The sequence below is a fragment of the Nymphaea colorata genome, chromosome 6, assembly GCF_008831285.2.
Source record: "Nymphaea colorata isolate Beijing-Zhang1983 chromosome 6, ASM883128v2, whole genome shotgun sequence".
NCBI classification, from domain to species: Eukaryota; Viridiplantae; Streptophyta; class Magnoliopsida; order Nymphaeales; family Nymphaeaceae; genus Nymphaea; species Nymphaea colorata.
Window position 1 is genome coordinate 23,078,870 of NC_045143.1, and position 19,361 is coordinate 23,098,230.

At 37.6% G+C, this 19,361-nt stretch overlaps 2 protein-coding genes across 2 annotated transcripts; one reads left to right on the top strand and one right to left on the bottom strand.

Annotated features, from left to right (window-relative positions):
* Nucleotides 1–208: 208 nt before the first annotated feature.
* On the bottom strand, nucleotides 209–9,459 carry LOC116256285 (argininosuccinate lyase, chloroplastic). The gene is made up of 7 exons (XM_031632611.2): nucleotides 8,926–9,459; nucleotides 7,468–7,731; nucleotides 7,067–7,183; nucleotides 3,149–3,297; nucleotides 2,291–2,582; nucleotides 994–1,158; nucleotides 209–760 (listed from the first exon to the last, which is right to left on the bottom strand). Exons 1-7 carry the CDS (start codon nucleotides 9,262–9,264, stop codon nucleotides 500–502), a joined length of 1,587 nt encoding a protein of 528 aa, XP_031488471.1. The 5' UTR covers nucleotides 9,265–9,459; the 3' UTR covers nucleotides 209–499.
* A 4,164-nt stretch (nucleotides 9,460–13,623) lies between these two features.
* LOC116256801 (uncharacterized) lies at nucleotides 13,624–17,868 on the top strand. Its single transcript, XM_031633291.2, has 7 exons — nucleotides 13,624–13,965; nucleotides 14,070–14,130; nucleotides 14,260–14,354; nucleotides 14,612–14,645; nucleotides 16,307–16,361; nucleotides 16,574–16,616; nucleotides 17,550–17,868. The coding sequence occupies exons 1-7, from the start codon at nucleotides 13,768–13,770 to the stop codon at nucleotides 17,619–17,621; spliced, it is 558 nt and encodes a 185-aa protein (XP_031489151.1). The 5' UTR covers nucleotides 13,624–13,767; the 3' UTR covers nucleotides 17,622–17,868.
* The last annotated feature ends 1,493 nt before the right edge of the window (nucleotides 17,869–19,361 follow it).

Consider the following 19,361-nt stretch of genomic DNA (forward strand, 5'->3'; position numbering starts at 1 on the left):
TTTAGAAGAACTTGGTTTGGATCTGGTTTCGGATCTAGGTCGCACCCGCATCGCGTCGACGCGGGTGCGGCGGTAACATAGCTTTATACCTTCTTTCACCTGCATTTATATCTGCACCCAAACCCACGCGTGCCATAGCACAACCTTGTGCTACATTTTGCTTTTGGGCAACATGATGGGAACATGACACTAAACACCCTGCACTGGGTTATATAAGAATGCCAATTGTGAAAATCAGATCACGAATCCTGCCGATCATTATCAATTACACCATAATCCAAGATAAATAATCAGATACAGCTCTAGAAGCCTTTATTTTTTCTGACATGAGTATCTCTTCAAGACAGTTGTGCATATTGCTGTAGAAATTTACTAAATAGGCGACGCGATAACATCTCAGAGGCTCTGGTGTAGGCAGAATTTCGGCTGAAATGCCAATGGGCAGACAGAAGTTAGCACGTTCTAGCGAAAACACATTCACCTTTGCTTACATGCAGCCTTACTGACCACCTTTGCTTATGTCGAGCTTCTCACACCAATAGCTCATCTGTTCAGCCACACAGACCATGCCAGTCGAACCATATGATGTGAATTTCTTGATACAATTTTCTACACCTAGGAACTCATAAACATCCTCCTCGAACACAGGATTTATGCTTTTTAGTTCTTGGAGGGTCAACTGAGAGAGTTCACATCCTTTAAAGACTGCGTATCCAACCGTTCTTCCAACTATGTCGTGAGATGTCCGGAAGGGCACTCCCTATATGCATAAAATCAAAGAAAATGTAAATATAAAGAACCAACCACCTACATGCAGCTAAAATGAAACAAAACAAAGCAGTATGAGCTTTCCTAAGGTACATGAATAATCAAAGCTTAAAAAGAAAACTCAGCCCAATTTTTTTTTTTCCTAAAAAAAAGGATCATGCACTATTGCTCTGAAAAATAATGTGTCCATGAACAAGACAAATAGCCACCACTTTAGTGTAATACCTTCTTCACAAGATAATCAGCAACTGTTGTGGCATCCAGATAGCCAGCAGGCAATGCATGTGCTATCCTCTGGCGGTTGAATGTGATATTTTGAGCAAACTCGGTAGTAACCTCCAGCATGCCAATAATCGTCTTAACACTGTCAAATAGCGGCTCCTTGTCTTCCTGCTTATCAGAAAGAAGACAGTTCAGTTTGAAGATTTTTAACATGATCAAGCCTGATATGCACTTTCAAGACTCAGACCAATAAAAGCACTCATACAATCTACTTTTGGATTTGGACAAAGAACAGCTTCTTTTAACCTATATGGCCTTATATGGCCTTACATGGCAAGTGCAGGTCAGTCTTACTCTTCAAAGAAGTTGCCAGGTACTTGTGAGGCTTGTGTGCAAAGCACGGGTATCATACGGCGAGGAATTTTTCAGGCATAATACGGCAAAGTTCTATATCTCGAGAATATCTCGGTGAATTTTTTTAAAATTTAAAACATTTAATAAATCCTGAAAATTATAAAAAATAAAAATTAATAAAAAATACAAAAACTGGGAAAAATGCGTATAATACCTGTATTATACGCATATTATACCCATATCCCGTACAATACCCATATTATACCTGTTTTTTTCACGTTTTTTTATTTTTTGGCGTTTTTTTTAAAATGTGTCTTTTTCATGTTTTATACGGCTGACTTGTTTTTCGCGTTTCATACGCGTTTTTGTCGAATAAAATGCGTTATATATATATATATATATATATATATATATATATACTGACTTGTTTTTCACGTTTCATACGTGTTTTTGTCGAATAAAACACATTATATATATATATATATATATATATATATATATATATATATATATATATAGCCACACACACCCATGGTTTTTTCTGACAAATGCTGCACCTCCACCTGCACTTGCACTCCACACCTGTGTGACAGTCATTACCCAAAAAAAAACCAAACGGTTCATGTCCCATGACCAAGTTGAAAATGCAGGCACCAAGACTTGGACTACCTGAGGTAATGTGATCCAAAGGAATCAAATTTGAAACTGGGAATGGAAGGGTTTAAGGACAACCAATATTCAACAGAAAAAACAAACAAGTGCTCCTGCAAGTAGAACTGGTCTTCCCTCCAAAACTACTGCCATCCAAAAGTGTTTGAAAGACAAAAACCAGATTAACTCCAGTTTGGATCTAGAAGTGCAATAGACATCCGAGCAATACAGACATGACAGCAAAAAGAGGGGGATGAACTGAGACTGCGACATCCAGTCTATGCATGGAAGTTACCTGCAAATCACGATTATATGCTTGTGGGAGGCCCTTGCACAGGACAAGCAAGGTGGTAAGATCACCTATTACTCGAGCTGACTTTCCACGGACGAGTTCCATTGGATCTGGATTCTTCTTTTGAGGCATTATGCTGCTGCCAGTAGACACCGAGTCACTTGGGGTCAGGAACCCAAACTCCTCTGATGCCCACAAAACCCATTCTTCACCAAGTCGAGAAAGATGGACCGCTATGATTGCATTACCTGATAAAAGCTCTATTACAAAATCTCGATCGGAAACTGCATCAATACTACACATGGATGGATGAGCAAAGCATTCTACTGAAAGCAACAAAATGGAATTAAAAAGAAAGTCTCCTCAACATTTCAGAGCAACAAAGTCTTATCAGTTCCATCAACATAGATTGCAAGAAAAGAATTTCATGTAACCTGCACACCAACAGAAGGGCCAAAAAGGTAAACACCACTAGACTTGAGAAAAAGAGAAAGTTCAGTTCAAAAGCTAACCCTTTTTCCTTAAGTTTAACTACAGTTCCTACTCATCTCAATTTCCTCTGCAGACTACAGTTTTTCTGCAACTGTCTCAGTCAGAGTTCTAAAGTAAACTATCATGACCTTCGGTAATAAAATGTTGTAGTTTCTACATCTATTTTGGAATTCAAATTCAGGAAACAGAATGTCATTTGCTTCAATGTGACTGAAACTAACCTATGTTGAATATATTATGGTGGAGGCAGATCCATGTTTAGAAATCTGAAGAAAAAAGAGGTCAAAATTTTTTTGGAATTAGGAGCAAAAGGTTCCCCAAAATGTATTCCTCAAGGGTCCAAACTTACCCAAGAATTAATCAACATACCTGTTCCTGAGAGGTGCAGTAAATCCTAAAGCATCTGAAGTAGTAAATCTATTGATTGGAAGGCCAGTACCAGCCAATGCACAAGCTCCCAAGGGGCAGAAATTCAATCTTTCTTTGCAATTCAGAAGGCGACCAGAATCACGTTCTAGCTATTAACATATTAAAGAAGGATAGATTTGGAAATCAGAAACTAATCCATCGTGCAGCATATGCATGCAACTAAGGAACACGGGAAAACTAAGAAGTGATAATAATAGATTCAGAAGATAACTCCATAAGTGCCATTAGAGACAAGAAGTGAAAACATTAATACTGAAACAAGCATATCAGTTTCTCCCTCCAGATACATAATTCACTACTAATATTCTACGTCCAACTCACATATATGAACACCCATATCCAAGAACTAAGCATAAATGATCATACATTTTAAATGAAGCAGCAAAGTGAATGATAATTGAATCCATTTCTCTTTATGCCCTTGGACAGCAGGTCAACTTTTGATGGTGGAAAACTCGTAAAATTAGTAATTACCTCAATGAATGAGGAAAGGATAAATGTAACACATTTACCTTCCAATCGCAACAAAATAATGAAAAGAACCAGGGTGTTGTCGAATCTCTGGCAGAAGATTTCATATCTTCGCTCACTAGATTCTAGAACATAATAGGAACAAGGTTGATGAACCATAAATCTCAGCCTTTTTCATCAATTGACAGATAAGCTCTGTCATGCATACTCCTAATTGTGGTGTAATCTCTGCATTAATTTTAACTACCATACATATTGCTTGGATGTAAGTTGTAACTTAATTCAAATTATCATAAAAATGAAAACACATGCTGTACAATAAAGGAGTGGCACTAAACAGGTCAGTCCTTCGGGTGTTGGGATCTTTCACCACACTTTCCATTTCCCAGCCCACAAATAGACAAAGCAACATTATTCCAACTTCTCAAGTAGGGTGTCCATTCAGCATAACCAACACACAGCAGTCATAAAATTGGTGATCAGCTTCTGTCCTCGAATCACCAATTTGAACCAACTCCTCTTTGGCTTGGTTTTAAATGACACTGCAAGCCAATCTCCTGGTGCAACAGGTGAATAAAGGCCGTCTCAGTGGTCCTGTTTCTGGTAAGACCATCTTAGCTACCCTTGATGCCAGAAAACTGATCCAGTCGTTATGGATTGTGAAGGTTTGTGAAGGCCTCCTTTCTGATGTAAGTGATGTCAGACCTATCACATGGAATAGATGCACTAGGCATCTAGAGTAGAGACTAACAGCAGGATAATGAATGTTTTGAGCCATAATATTATCTCCAAGCACCAGGCAGTCCTTCTAATTATGCAACACAAGAACTGCAAGGCCTCATTATCAAATCTTCTGCAACCATCATCACAAATACTGTTCTCAGATTTTTATCAATAAAGGCTTTCCTCAGGTACTACCGAAAAAGTTTGTTCATCTTGTGAAAAACTCTCCAAAAAGTATACATTTTAATCAGATTATGAGATTTTTACTAATTTTTCTTAGAAAAACATTTATAAAAATTCAAAATATTTATTAAGATATTAAGAAAACAAAAAAATAAATTTTTAAAAATGATTTTCAAAGAATACCATTAAAAAATATTGTGTCATTTTCATTTAGCAATACTTTCAATATATTACCTCAAAATTCTATTTCTTCATCTAATTTGTTTATGGTGTTTTTATCATGCTATTTTGAGAATATGGTCAACAATTGTGGTCAGTGTTAAAATCAGCCAGAAATCAGTCGATTCAAATCGAATCACTGTGGCAAACCAATTCTATTTGGTTGCTGATTCAAGGGGATGCAAGTGTCAGATTTAAATATTTTTTAGGTTTTTCTTGCTTTTTAATTATTTATTTTTTCATTTTTGTACCAATTCACAATCGATTCAGCTGAATCATCAGCCGAGTTGCCCAATGTAGCAGACTCACTGATCAAGGTCATGAAACAATTCTTGCCACACTGTTTCTGACAGTGTCTGCACTAATTGAAATACTCGACTCCAGCATATATGGGACAAGTTCCTTGAACATGTTTGCTTAAACCACCATTTTGTTCAGTGCAATCAGTTTGGTTGGTAGTCTTTTGTACCCAAATCAATCGCCAATGAAACTTCAGATGCCTGCCGCCAAGGAGCATGAGCAAAATATACATTTGTAGTCTCTGCTTCTTTTCTGCGTCATGCATAATGGTCCACCGAAACTCACTGTAAAGATAATAATTTGATCCATTGCCAATACCCAGTATAACAAGCCACATATACACATTAGATCGAAGGGGCATTTTGGTTGCCGAACAATTGCAAGCCCAATTTTCAACATCTCTTTGCAAGCTGGATATGGCTTCTGAGGCCCATTTTGCAGAAACACATGCAGTCCCAATTCCAGATGAGCAGAAGGCAAACTCACCACCCAAAAAGAGGCAGGAACACCCACACCCCACCCTCCCGCCTCTTCAAAACCCCAACCCCCACTTCTCTTTTTCCTCTGCCCAAGGGTCCAAGGCTGCTTCAGGACTTGAATGGACCTACAACCCGAACACCCTTCAACTTAGGTGCCTGGTGTGGTTGCCAACTTCTGCAGTATAGGAAGCACAGCTTCGGATTTGAACTGAAGATGTACTGCTTATGCACCACCAGCCCACCCTAGTTGTGCTACACCCTTTGGGGACCAGTTCCTAATTAGTTTATGATGCTTACATTAGCCATTATGAATTTCAAATTGCGCCTCTATGATGAAAGACATAAGCAGGAGAAATAAGAAACCAGAAAAAGAAAAATGATTCAGCAAGAAACTTTTAGAAATATTCTCAGTTTAGAGAACAATGTTACAAGGATATATGAGCATATCTTCATTTGATTAGGAGAGAGCTCAGCCAATAGATAGACTACCCATTACCAATTTCAACTTGCGCCTCTATGATGAAAGACACAAACAGGAGAAATAAGAGACCAGAAAAAAGAATGGTTCAGCAAGAAACTTTTAGAAACATTCACAATTTAGAGAACAATGTTCCAAGGATATATGAGCATATCTTGATTTTATTAGGATTTGAATAAAAGTTCAGCTAATAGATAGTCTTAAAATCAGTTACATATGCAAGTTATGAAAAGAAATTTTTCACCTGAACAACCAAATAGGTCACACCCATAGACATTACTTTGACCCAACAAAATGCTTACAATATAAACCATTTTTCGCTCCCAAAAACAGCAAGTTTATGAAAAGTAATTTAGAGGTAAAAGCTCGTGTCAATTTGGTGAATTCCTCAATGTTCATCTTTCCAAAGTCAAGCATAATATGAAATATTTTGGATAAAGCATGTAGATCCGAGTTTTACCCAAAAAATGGTTTTATGTGTGTTTGAAGGATGAAAATCCTAGATTCCATTCAAAAACCTGATGTAGGAATATATATATATATATATATATATATATATATATATGAGAGAGAGAGAGAGCCAACCAGTCAACAGTCAAGAGACCAAATCTTAAACAACGTAGGTTGGCAAAAACCTGATTCCTTCGAAACCAGGTTTTTGTTCTTGTATCCAAACAGGCCTTTAGAAGAGAACAGTGAATGAGGTCGGAAAGCAATGCAAAAGCATGATATGGCAACCATACAGCATAAAAGGTTACAAAATGAATCGTGTGCAATGTCAAGAAGTATATAATGCACAAAGCCCAAAAATTATCATACTTTCTCCACTCTAAAGCATGTAAAATTTTAAAAAAACAACAGCCAAAGACAGAAACCACTGTATTGCTTATAGATTTCCTAGCTCAATATAGAGATGGCTGGTGCGAAACAAAGTAAGTCTACAAGGAGGCAACAAAAACTTATTGGTCAAAGTGATTGGTAATTTCTCAAGAGCTAGTCACCTACCTGCTCAACATAAGCCAACAAAAGATGTTGAAGCAAGACTGGTTGAGCTCGCTGCAGATGTGTATATCCAGGAACTATTAGTCCTTCATTTTTTATCGCTAATTTAATTAGTGCAACCTGTAATTTAACAGTCTAGGATTAGAAGACAAAGAACTTCAGAACAGCATTAAAGTAATCCAGAAACATGTAAAAGAAAACTAGTGGCAGAGTGACAAATTTCCTGCAGAGGCGCCCAATACATCGAATTATAACTTTTACAGGGCAACCAATATGTAAATAATTAAATGGCCATGTAGTATTGATTAGAAATAAGAAAATTTATGTGCGCTGGTAAATAAATTACATTGTATGCATGTAGATGTTAATTGTTAAATCAAAATATTATAAGGACAAAGTAACACCTGAAGACCATGGATGAGTTCGAGAATATTATCTATGGCGTCTCGGCACCAGAGTCGGAGATCAGTTATAACTTGGTCATTCCGACTTCTTGCTGTATGTAGCTTTTTTGCAGGTTCCCCCATCAGATCTGTGAGAGCTGCTTCAATATTCATGTGCACATCTTCCCTATCTGGTCTCCAGATAAATTCGCCTGATTCAATCTGCCGTTCTATCTCCTCTAAACCATGGATAATGCTGTCACGATCACTTGCAGTCATCAAGCCCTACATTCAAACAAAAAAAAATTATAGCACTACCGACCAAAGCAAACATGAAAAATGAAGCTGTGGAAGCTAACAGAAAGCCTAGACAGAAGAAAAAAAAAATTAAAAGCAATAACATCTTCCTTAAAAATAGATTGGCTTAAGCATAAGCATCTTTAACTTCTGCCGGAAGCAAACGAGTAGATTTGAACTTTTTGCAAAGTAACGGCCTAACGGCAGGCCACAGCCTGCATTTTGGAAAAAACTCAGTTTGATCAGCAGCTATGTGAAAATCAATTTGCAAATGTTTATTTTTTTCTTCATATTGCAGATGGTACTAGTCCAGCCTTCCAGGGGGTATAAGACATAGATCCTTTTATTTTTTTGACAAGTACAACTCAACTACGGGTGGATGGTAAGTCCATTACAGGACTGCAACCCGAAAGGAGTCTCCTGTTTTTCTAGAAGCCCATTTCAACAGTGTTCGAATCTAAGGGCCTGGGAGAATGCCCTTTATAGGATGCCAAGAAAAGCCCCGTCTCAAACTCAAACGTGTATGGTTGAGATGGAGCATCTTAAAAGTACATTTTGAGACCATATAGATTCTCCGTGAACATGGTTAATAGCGAGGTAGAGGCATGTTGAGATCTAACATCTCCCACGTAATTAATCTTGAACTAAGATCCGACCCAAAAACAAGAAAATTTCCCTTAGCTTCTAACGGTACCCGATTGCTTTTGCAAGAAAATCATCGCAGATACAGGCAAGGAGAAATAAATAACCATAGAAGGAACTTTTTCTGCTGCCAAGGAAAACGGCACTTCGAGAAACTGAGACAATTTACACTGTGTAGGAGTTGCAAAAGCACCGTTTAATGAATAAGCAAAGCAAAAAAATTAGAGAAAACTCATCTGATCTCATAACAAAGCTGAATAGCAAAATTCGAGACAACAGTTAAATTTGCTGGGACATTAAATAGAGGAATCACAACGGACACGACTTGGAACCCAGAAATTCGCAGTCATCGGAAAGAGGAAAAAGAAGAAGAAGAAGCAGCAGCAGCAGCAGCAGAAGAAAAAGAAGAAGAAGAAGAAGAACTAAGTGTCCTCGAAAATCTAATACAAAAGCAAACGATTTGCCTGCCTGTCTTCCAAAACTTGAAAAACACTTCAGGAAGAAGAACATGCAAGTTGGGGAGAAGCCAACGACGAGAACCTGATCGGCCAGCATAGTGGCGTGAGCCTTGCTCCCTGCGATGTCCTGCTTGTAGAGGCTCTTGTCGAACGAGACCGACTCGCTGAACCTCTCCACCGCGTCGGTAACGCTTTCCTCGAAACGCCCGCCCCACAACTTATTCTCCTTAGCCATCGTCTTCTTCTTCGTCTTCCCATCTGACTCGGTGTCCCCACTCGCCATCGACTGCTGCAGTTTGCAGTAGACTCTGAACCCACCACCGAGGAAGAGGCCTCTTGGACGGGAGATGGCAGTGGCCGGCGTTTGGTGGCAGACGGCAAGGCGAGGTTTTAGCACCGCGGATTCAGCAAGGGAGAACATTTTTCTTCCTCCTCCTCCTCCCTTTTCTTTTTTTTTCCTTTTTGGTTTATTGGCAGCTCATCACCCTCTCCGGATTTTGCTTTTAAATGTTCTGAAGGGGCCAAAAGGCGAAGGCGTTTGGAAAAACTGGAAGGAGGAGACCCACCATTTGAGAGAGAGCTTGCCTTCGCTGACCGCTGAGTGCCGGCTGCGACCAATGGAGCTTCCGATGGCCTTCCCAATTTTAGAAAAAAACTACTTCTCCCTGGTGTACGTACACCAGCAGCATTCCCACATTTCAAGAGAAAAATAAATTAAAAATAGAAATAAAAGCTTAAGGTGTGTTTTGGGTGACACTCTTATAACCGTTCCCTTAAATACAAGATGTATTAAATGTTGTTTATATATAAATGTACATCTTGAGGTGACAGTTTAAAATTGAATTTTTGTCAAAAATATGCCGATCCAACAGGGCTCTTTGCATACAGTTAGGCCTTGACAATTGGCATCCTCAGGGTAGGGTTAACCCGCGGCTTGAAACATCAATTGAAGCTTCCATAAAAAGCATATATATTTAAATATTATAATAATACATAAATATAATTAATCATAATAAATATATTATTACTAAAATAAAAATAATATTAAAAAACATGTCAGGTTGAATCAAGCCTCGTCAAGTCAATTTGAGTCGATTGGTTCGAGCTATGATTTTTTCGACTCCGAACCAGAACCCAATAAGTCAGGTACCAAATACCGGTCAGGTACATATAAAACATTATTTCCATCATCATAGTGGTTTTGAAAACTTATTAAAAGACCATGTTGTCAAAAAACTTAATTTTCACTAAACATTGTTTTCCGAAAGTGCCGTTGATAACAAAAAAAAAAACACACCGAAACCTTACTTCAATTAAACCAAGTTTTTCTCTCTAAGTGTGAGCCATTAAGATAAAATGAGCAAACTACCTTCAAAAGGAACAATATCTTCTGACTCATTCGTGGAGTAAAGATTTTCTTTTGGCTGCGAGGAGCTTTAGCCACCTACTTAGTTTTTCCTAAGCAAACTACCTTTAAAAGAACCAATATTTTCTCCACATTGGTGGAATAAAGGTCATTTCTTTGGCTGAGGGAAACTTTAGCCACCTACCAAGTTCTTCCAAGCAAAGGCTGAGGGCAACTTTAGCTACCTACCCCAGTTTTTTGGCTGTGGGGAACTTTTTTGGCTCCGCTCGGCCCTGACTCACATCTGATTCAACCCGACTCATCCTGACTCGTTTTGATTCGCCCGATTCAAGTTACTTTAAAACTTGATTGAGTTGACGAGTTAACTCCATGACCCCGTGAACCGGTGATGTGGGTTCGAATCACAAATTTGCCGACTATGATGACAAGGATTTTTTGTTAATGAATCAATGCAACAACCAAAGTTTGTGCAACCTCCTTGCTTAATATGATTTGATGAAGAGACAGCTACAAGAAAATACATCCAAGTAACAAAAAAAATTCGTTGAGCAAAGAATGACTTTCGTTCCAAAATGCACGTTAGCACAGGCAGGGGGGGCGGCATACATACTGACTCCACCTTAATTTTTTTTTTTTTTTAAAAAATTACAAGTAAATTTTAGAAAATTTCATTAATTTGAGTCAAAATTTAAAAACTTTAATTTTTCCTCTTCCTCACTCGTAAAAAAATTCTAAGTCCGCCGCACATGCCTCCAATAGACATAATGGTTAAGAATCTCATGTGTCCATCGGTAAATATAGGCAAGATTATAAACGAATTATAGTAAATACAAAGCAAAGCGGCTCCTTAATTTCTTTCAAAAATCAAATTTATTTAAATAGTCCCTTAGACAAGCTGTACAAGTAGAACTTAGCAATAACAGAACTAAAATCCATCATAGTCAAATCCGACATTCTTTAATCGACAATAATTTCTTGAAAGAACCTACGGTTGTCCTCTCCACCTCGTCACCTTTCCACCCCGACACCCAACTACCCTTCTTCTTGCCTCCTTTTGTTGGCCCACCCATATTTCTTTCCTTTGCTCACTACAACGTTTGATGCTTTAAACTAGGGTTAGAGACCAAGACAAAAACAATGCGCCACAAATTAAATATGAAGGTCCTTCCGAGACTACCGAATCTGAAGGACCCCCTATTCCCATGATGAAGATGAGCTTCCCGTGAACGCTCTAAACAAGAGTTATGAGAGAACTCTTCGATTTGAATCAAGGAAGAGCTTCCAGCAAACCTTTGTGAAGAAGAGCTTCTAGGGAAGTGTCATCTCCTTCTTGATTCCTCTAGCTTGCTCACGATGGTGTCGATAAGGAGATGATGGCTCAGCCTCAGTCGACCAAAATGAAGAAAAATCTTCCAAACCATGACCATCAAGAAATCTGCCTGAGAAAAAGGAAGGTGTTGACATTGTACACGAATATGATGGCCGCACCGTCTGTAATACGAAACAAACAACTATTTTACCTTCTAAGTACTATCAGCAAATATCAGAAGTCATTGACAAGACGCCCATATCCTCTGAAACAGCAAGTGATCATAGAAATTGATGAGACTTAGAAGCAGACAGATGAGCAATGGTCATGGGTTTTTCTCGATTCGCACCAATTCTCCAAGCAAGAGAAACAAATCTTGCAGGCGAATGAGCCTTAGAAGCACACGAAAAGGTAGAGGTCTCCCCATCACCTTCAATTGTCAACCCACATCATTCCTTCGAGTAAGAGAAACAAACGCCGTTGACGAATGAAGCTTAGAAGCAAATAGAGGAGCAAGAGAAGCAAGCTACCAAGTCCCAGCTGCCAAACCAACGGTGGCGCATGTGAAAGACTGTGTGTTAGCAAGGAACAAAGTCATCTTAGTGGGAATCATTTAAGCCACTTAGCAACCAACTCATGGCTAGTCCAATCGGTTGCGTTGGGTAGTGTATATTACCTGCGGTCCTACGGCATCAGTTCGATCTTAAAGAGCGCCATCCTAATGGTATTGAAAAGTGCTATTGTCCTCTTCTCATGCACACTTTTAAGAAAACAGTTTACCTTACATAGTTGCAACTTAATTTCTACCATTTAATTGCATCTTAAATTATTCCCATTACATAAAAGTATGATAACTACTGGTTTTCTTACACACACACACATACACATATATAAGAGAGAGCTAGATATTTTAACAAAGATATATATGCACACAAACATTAGAAAATGGCCGGTTAAGATAGGTAGGCTATTCTTGGTAAGAAAATGTTAAAGGAAAGATAACTTATGTGAACTTCTTGGAAATTAAGAAATGAATTCCATAGTTTTGATTAGATTGATACATATTAAATGAAAATTGCTTATATTATGGCAAAAAATGGTATATTCCATATCACTTAGATTAGGGCAAAATCGGACATCAGAGATCATTCTTAAAAATATTTTAAACAACATATGAACATTCTAATATGTTTATAAATACCAATTCAACATAAAATATATAGCCTTAGCGTAAACTCTGTTTTTGAAAAACATGGATTTTCCTTTTATTAAAATTTTGATGTCATAAAGAGCTGTCCATTTTTTAATTGCCACATAAACATGTTAAATTCAAAAAATGACTAACTTAGTGTATAATTTTTATCAATACATTCTTAAGGCCATATCCATACGGTTAGATTATACAAAATAGTTCCTTAACAATCCACTTTGAGTGGTTTGGTTTTTTTGTTCCTGACTTAGTGGGATATACCAAGACAATCACAATTTTTTATCAAATTATTTGTTGTTTATCAAATTATTTGATCAAAACTATGAACCACAATGATATGTTCATAAAATGTTAAGGCACAATTATAAATAAACATAAACTTTTCTATTCCTTTTTGTAGCTAAATAAACATAATATTTGATAATTTCTATCCATTTTTCCCCTCCACATAAAGCTGTTATATTAATTTTTTTTCTTTTATTTTTTTCATTTTCTTTTACCATCATTAATCTCTCTCTTTACCTTTCTTTCCATTCATCCATATGTACACTTGTTTGGTTGGAAGGAAAAGGAGGGATTGAGCAATCCCTCTTTTATTTGGTTGGCTAATTAAAAAGGAGGGAAAAAAAAGTAAAAGAAGAAAGTGTGTTTGGCTGCGAGGAGAGGGAAAGGAAAGGAAAGGAAAGGGAGAGATTGTGTAGTGTAAATCCAATACTTTTCAAATCGGACGAATTAAAAAGAAAATGAAAAAAAAGAAGAATTTTTTAATTCCCCATTCCATTATTTTTTCTTCTGTTTCTCTTTCCTTCCCTTCACCTCCTTTGCCTCCAACCAAGCAAGGCGGTAGAGAAGAACCAGTGACCCGAATAAATGTCGAAACACGTATTGTTGTGGTCGAACCGGAACATACGGTCTCGTATGCGTTGGCGTTTCGGCAGCCACCAACAGGAGAGGCCATAAATACTTCGGACATGGTGGCGGCAGCGGCGGCAGCAGAAGTGTAGCTTATTGTTTTATTAAACACCCCGAAAGGGCTGCGATGCAAGCGGCGTCCTCCTATTTCTTCACGGCTAAGCCACACGCACCCAAAAACTCGAGGGTCGGGGTGAGAGCGCAAGGCAATTCCCTCGGTATCGGTGATCGGGTTGCTGCCGAAAAGTCGATGGCCGTCAAGTGGTCTCAGAAGACCGTCGTGATCCCCCCTCTCAAGAGAGGATGTCACATCGTCACCCACAAGGTCGATCTTCGGCTTCCTTCCTTTTTACTGCTTTTTCTCTTTCTTCTTCTTAGGCTTCGTCAATCTGGTTTTTATCGGTCTCTGGTGGGTTGCGGTTTCACCAGCTGGTGAAAGAGATCGAAGAGGATCTGTCCGGATACAAGTGTGGCCTCGCTCATTTCTTTCGTAAGTTTTTAGTTATTTAACCTATGCTACTTTCTGTGCATCTTCTCTGATTCAACTCCCTGAAATGGAGATTGGTGTTTTCTTCTCTTTGTTATTCTTGTTGTTGGTGTTGCTTGCGGCTATTTGAAGTGCAACATACGAGTGCCTCTCTGACCATCAACGAGAACTATGACCCGGATGTCCAGCATGACATGGAGACGTTTCTTAACAAGACTGTACCAGAGGTACTCTCCCTCTGTGTGTCTGTGTGTCCGTGTGCGTGCCACTTATTAATGCCTTTTCTCGTTGATGCAAGGGCATTCGCTAAAACCTGTAGTTCATACCAGCGGAAAAAGTGTGTAGTTAACATGAAACAGTCCAAACAAATTGTCAAGCATAATTTTCCCTTTCAGTTTTAGGATTGATGTTTGTTTGCTTCATTTTTTTTTCACAGTTTGTTTAATCTATTTGATTCATGAATTCATTGGTTCTGTTGATTCAGGGTAGAAGCGCTCCTTGGACGCATACGATGGAAGGTTAGTCTTTAGTCTTTTACGTCATTCCTTTTTGATGAGAGCATTTTTGCTCAAAATTTGAGAAAACTGTGTGGGTGTGTGTGAGTGAACAGTGACTCTGGCAATCCAGAGTATTGTCACAAAATATCATTCTAGACTAGGTTTTTCTTGGGTATTTTTTGGTGAAGTTGTTTTGCGTGGGTAAATCTAAGGAAAATGTCAATATTTTTTTAAAAATTAAACAATCATAAAAGTCGTAAAAAACCTTAGAATTTTCAGAAAAAAATTAAAATGTCTGGAAAAAATTGCGTTAAACTCGTGATTTTTTTGGCAAGATTTTCAAAATCTCGTTCATTTTTTTCTGATTTTTTATTTGATTTTCTCGTAAATGTCGTGAGATTTTTGAAAATCTTGTGATATCTGTTACGCTGACCTAGAGCCACCCAGCTGACTCATGAGTGTTTTTTGATCTATTATGATGGATGGTTGAGTGAAAAATAACTAAATAAGGAGAAAATGTGTAAACTAATGCTTGATGATGTTAACAACCATCACTTCTTTTTCTTTATTTTTCTCTTGACCATCCTTCATGATCGGATGACCCTCATAAGTAAACTGGGTGACTTTGAATAGCTAGGCTCACTGTTCAATTTATATATATATATATATATTCACTGCCAATAACAAATGAAATATCATCTAATTGTCATTTATCGTTTTCATCTTCATTGTTATCTGTCTCATCTTCTATGCTTTCTTGCAGAGGCCTTTAAGGCATTTTTGTATAATATGAAAGTTCAAATATACACATCATATATTAATGTGAATTTTGAAAAAACACAGTGCACACAGACGGATAATTAGTTTTCTTAAGCAATCTTCTAAGTATATGGCTACCATTAGTTTAATCACATTTGATTTTCTGCTCAACACATAATCAAATGGAAGCATTTTAGTGACAAAATACTGGTATCTATGTCACATGTACATCCTTGAAAGGGTGCTGCACCCATGTCAGCTTGACTGGATATCGGTACAAGTGCGGGATGCGGCTTAGACACAGATTACTCATATTATTTTGTACTGCCTTGATCTACTTTGGTCTTTTTTGCAGGGTTATGTCCTTGCAGCCAGGTTTTTTAAAATGACTTAGCCGGTGTCTGCACTCCAAACCCATGTGACATAGATTGATATAGATACATACAAAACATGTAGTTTATACAAACCAACGTTCTCTTTTCGGTAAGCAATCTCCTATGCCTTAGCTAGGATTTGTTTAATCACTTAAATAGATTAGTGGTTCTTCACTCAATGGACAATCAAACCAAAACATTCTAGAGAGAAACAGTGCTAGTAGATCCATACTCTAATTTAGTCGAGGATCCACGGCATGCAGCCTAATCTTATTTAGGCCCTGGACCTTAATTTTGTTGACTAAGTTGTGGGAATCTATTGATCAGCCGTGAAGCACATTGGAAATCCTCAGTCATGAATATGAGTTCTGAACTTTGTGTAGTTTTGCATTTGTTTGGGAACATGGAGTGTTAACCACGATATTTTTTCGTTGTTGCTGGGGTCAATACTTTCTTCTTGAAATAATACGTAAAGTTAGCACTCTTGTAGGCAATGTATTTTATGTTGATGAGCTCTGCTGAGAGGTACGCCGATATATTTTATTGCAGGTGCTGATGATATGCCTGCTCATGTAAAATCGTCAATGTTCGGCTGTTCCCTCACGTATGAACTTCTCCCTGAAATTTTCCTTGAAACAGAGAGATACTATGCGTTAGCAGATAGATCTTACCCAATTGATTTACAATTAACTAGTTTTCTAGTTTTGACCCATAAATCTGAAGGATATTATTTACTTCTTTCTTGTTTCTAGTATGATTATGTACAATACCGTGGAAAATGCCACTTACTATCATTTCCTTTTTATGCTCACACAGGATCCCAGTAACAAATGGACGCCTTAATATGGGAACTTGGCAGGTATTAGATTAATTAGATCATCTGGACTGGTATTAATCTTTATATCCCTCACGGTGAAAGCATTTTATTACATTTTCAGGATACATGAACAATCTTCATAGATGTCTTAAAAAGTGTTTGGTGGCTGTTCTGTTACGTTGGTTGCAATGTCACTTTTTTTAAAAAAAAAATTGTGTTTCAAAGAGAAAAATGAGAAAAAATGCTAAAAAAATGTGAAAATTTTGCAATATTTTGAAAGTATCACTGCAAAGAAATTTGTTAAAATATCACACCTTTGTATTGCAATATTAATTTCTAAGGTTTCTTTTAACATTTTAGTAGCCATTTTGCATTTTTAACAATGTAAACTTAGTAAAAAAACTCAAAATTCAATATTTTTACTATTTTTTCTATTTTTATTTCTTTGAGTTCCCATTTTTTGCCAAGAAGAGCCAACTTTCTGATTGATACCCTAGAGAAGAACCTGCTACAAAAACCAGAGAGCCATATTTGTGACAAACAGATAGATGACCTTTTAGTTCAAATGTGGATAAACCCAGCGATCCAATGCCTGTAACCTGTGACTAAAGATTTAGAAGTTATCACTAACTGGAAGACTGACTGGTGATATTCAATACGTGATTGTGGAGCTTTTCTTTTCAAAGGTAGAAGTGCTCTAAAATCTAAAGTGTATGTGCTGTATAGAATTCCAAGACCTGGCCACAGTGAGGAAATTTTAGACGTTTTCCAACAGTTCTGTTAAACTGTTTGGTCCTACCTGCGTTTGAGTTCTTTAGTCTACGAAATTTCGGTGGTCAGTGGTCACTGTGCAACATGGAGCTGCTATCGAATGCACGCGTCTTTGGAGGCAATGTTTGGTACTTTTAGTCTGCTTGCGCAGCTGAACTTCCCTTCTCGGTGCTGAAAATTTGTTATTGCCTACATTTGGTGCAGGGGATATGGCTGTGTGAGCACAGAGACCATGCTACTGCTCGCAAAGTCGTGATTACGATAAATGGTGTATAAAATGTTAAAATTATTAGGCTTTAACGGGGAGCACGTGTTAATTTAAAGTTGGGGCGTTGAGCACATGATGAATCATGCGGTGTAATAAATGCTTATGGTGCTCGTGAGAGAGAGCCTTGGAACTTCTACGTTTCGTTTGATGTATGGAATTTCCTTGGTTTATATCTTTTGCTTGTAGAAAACATTTTACTTCCAGGGTGGTGTAAGGAAAGTGGACAGCTGCTAATCCAAGTACATTGTTTAAACATGTGCAGTTGCTTTATGGCATGCGTGGTATTAGTAATGATATTTTGTTACTATTTATGTTTGTGAAAAACAAAGTAGTTTGATATATATACATATGGCTCAAATGTGATGTTTAAAATGTTTTTTTTTTTTGTAATCTAATTTTACTGATATGATCTTAAGGTTAGGTTGATTTATAACATGTATTAAGTTGACCATTTTTACGAGCCTAATAGTGTTTCTGTTATAAGAAAAAATGAATTGTCTCCCAGCATCAATATTTTAATAGTGAAAATTTTGTTTTTTTTTATAAAAAGCTTGTTTGATATGAAAATAATTTTATAAATATATTATGATGTTTTTCTTTTGTTTAAAATGATTTTAAAATAAAAAATTAAAGGGTCTGATTTTGTTCCTAAGCTAATGGTCTGATTCTCTACCCCGGTCGGATGCGGAGGCCTAAGCCCAAGTCTCTTACAAACTTCCAAGGTATTGCTCGAACTCTCAAAGACCTAGAAAGAGAAGTGGGAATTTTGGGGTAATAATACGTTGGGGATAAGAAAAGAGGAAAGAGCAAAGTTGAGAACAAAACTTAGTGGATTGAAGAAAAAATAAAAGAACCGAATCTAGATAGCTTTTTGCTCGATAACACCAAGACAGGAAGAGAATAAGATATGACAAAAGGAGGAAAAATTGCATCAGAAAATTGTGGAAAAGACGCCAGAGTTTAATCCAACAGGCTGGCTGAATAACGACAAGTTGCAAAAATAAAATTCAGGTAGATGAAGACACTGTAAGAGCAAGACTAGGATAATCACGATTGATCATGTTGTCCTCAGCACTCTCAAACTATATTGAAAATTCACTGAATACGAAGAATACAAAAACACAAAGATAAAGCTGGGGGCAATGGAGTCTCTTTTATTGTAACAGCAGCCTTATTCACTCGATCGCCCCTCTTCGGTTCAGTTTCTTGCTTTATATAATTTGAAAGACATCGCAATATACACAAATGTACCCTTCATGAAACCACGTCATTACCCATGTAAGAAGTACTTGTGCCTATAATGGATCTTTTCAAATAAGATATATACTTAATGATAAAAAAAAACTTCATAATCAAGCATGCATTTTAAGACACAAAAGGAAAAATTACCACATGCCACTCAACCTGCCCAACTTTAAAGGGCAACAAACAGTTTAACAAATCACCATTTTCGATTTGAAAATGTGAAAAAAAAAAATCCAAGGAGCTACAAAAGCCAAAATTTCCCTCCCTTCGAAAGTAAACTATTAACATGGAAAGTTTTAAGACTCATCGGAGAAGGAAGAAAAGCCGGTGGCTCGGTAGATAGCAAGGGTATGCTTTCCGGAGAGTCACTGGTGACCCATAATAGACAACAACAAGGGATACCCTCATCGTCCAGTCCAGTGTGGGTCACGGGAGAACCTTGTGCTATAGCAAGCTGGGTCACAGTTCAACGTGTGAGTCACCACAGAAACTCACCCAAGAGG

Bases quoted from the DNA above. Each gene is read 5' to 3' on its own strand.
- LOC116256285 (XM_031632611.2), bottom strand. From the start codon at position 9,264: ATGTTCTCCCTTGCTGAATCCGCGGTGCTAAAACCTCGCCTTGCCGTC. The intron at 2,583-3,148 runs GTATGTTGATTA...ATCCATGTGTAG, and splicing joins ACTGCACCTCTCAGGAACAG to TATTGATGCAGTTTCCGATC. The intron at 761-993 runs GTATTACACTAA...TTATGCATATAG, and splicing joins CTGATTATCTTGTGAAGAAG to GGAGTGCCCTTCCGGACATC.
- LOC116256801 (XM_031633291.2), top strand. From the start codon at position 13,768: ATGCAAGCGGCGTCCTCCTATTTCTTCACGGCTAAGCCACACGCACCC. The intron at 13,966-14,069 runs GTCGATCTTCGG...CGGTTTCACCAG, and splicing joins GTCACATCGTCACCCACAAG to CTGGTGAAAGAGATCGAAGA. The intron at 14,646-16,306 runs GTTAGTCTTTAG...ATTTTATTGCAG, and splicing joins TTGGACGCATACGATGGAAG to GTGCTGATGATATGCCTGCT.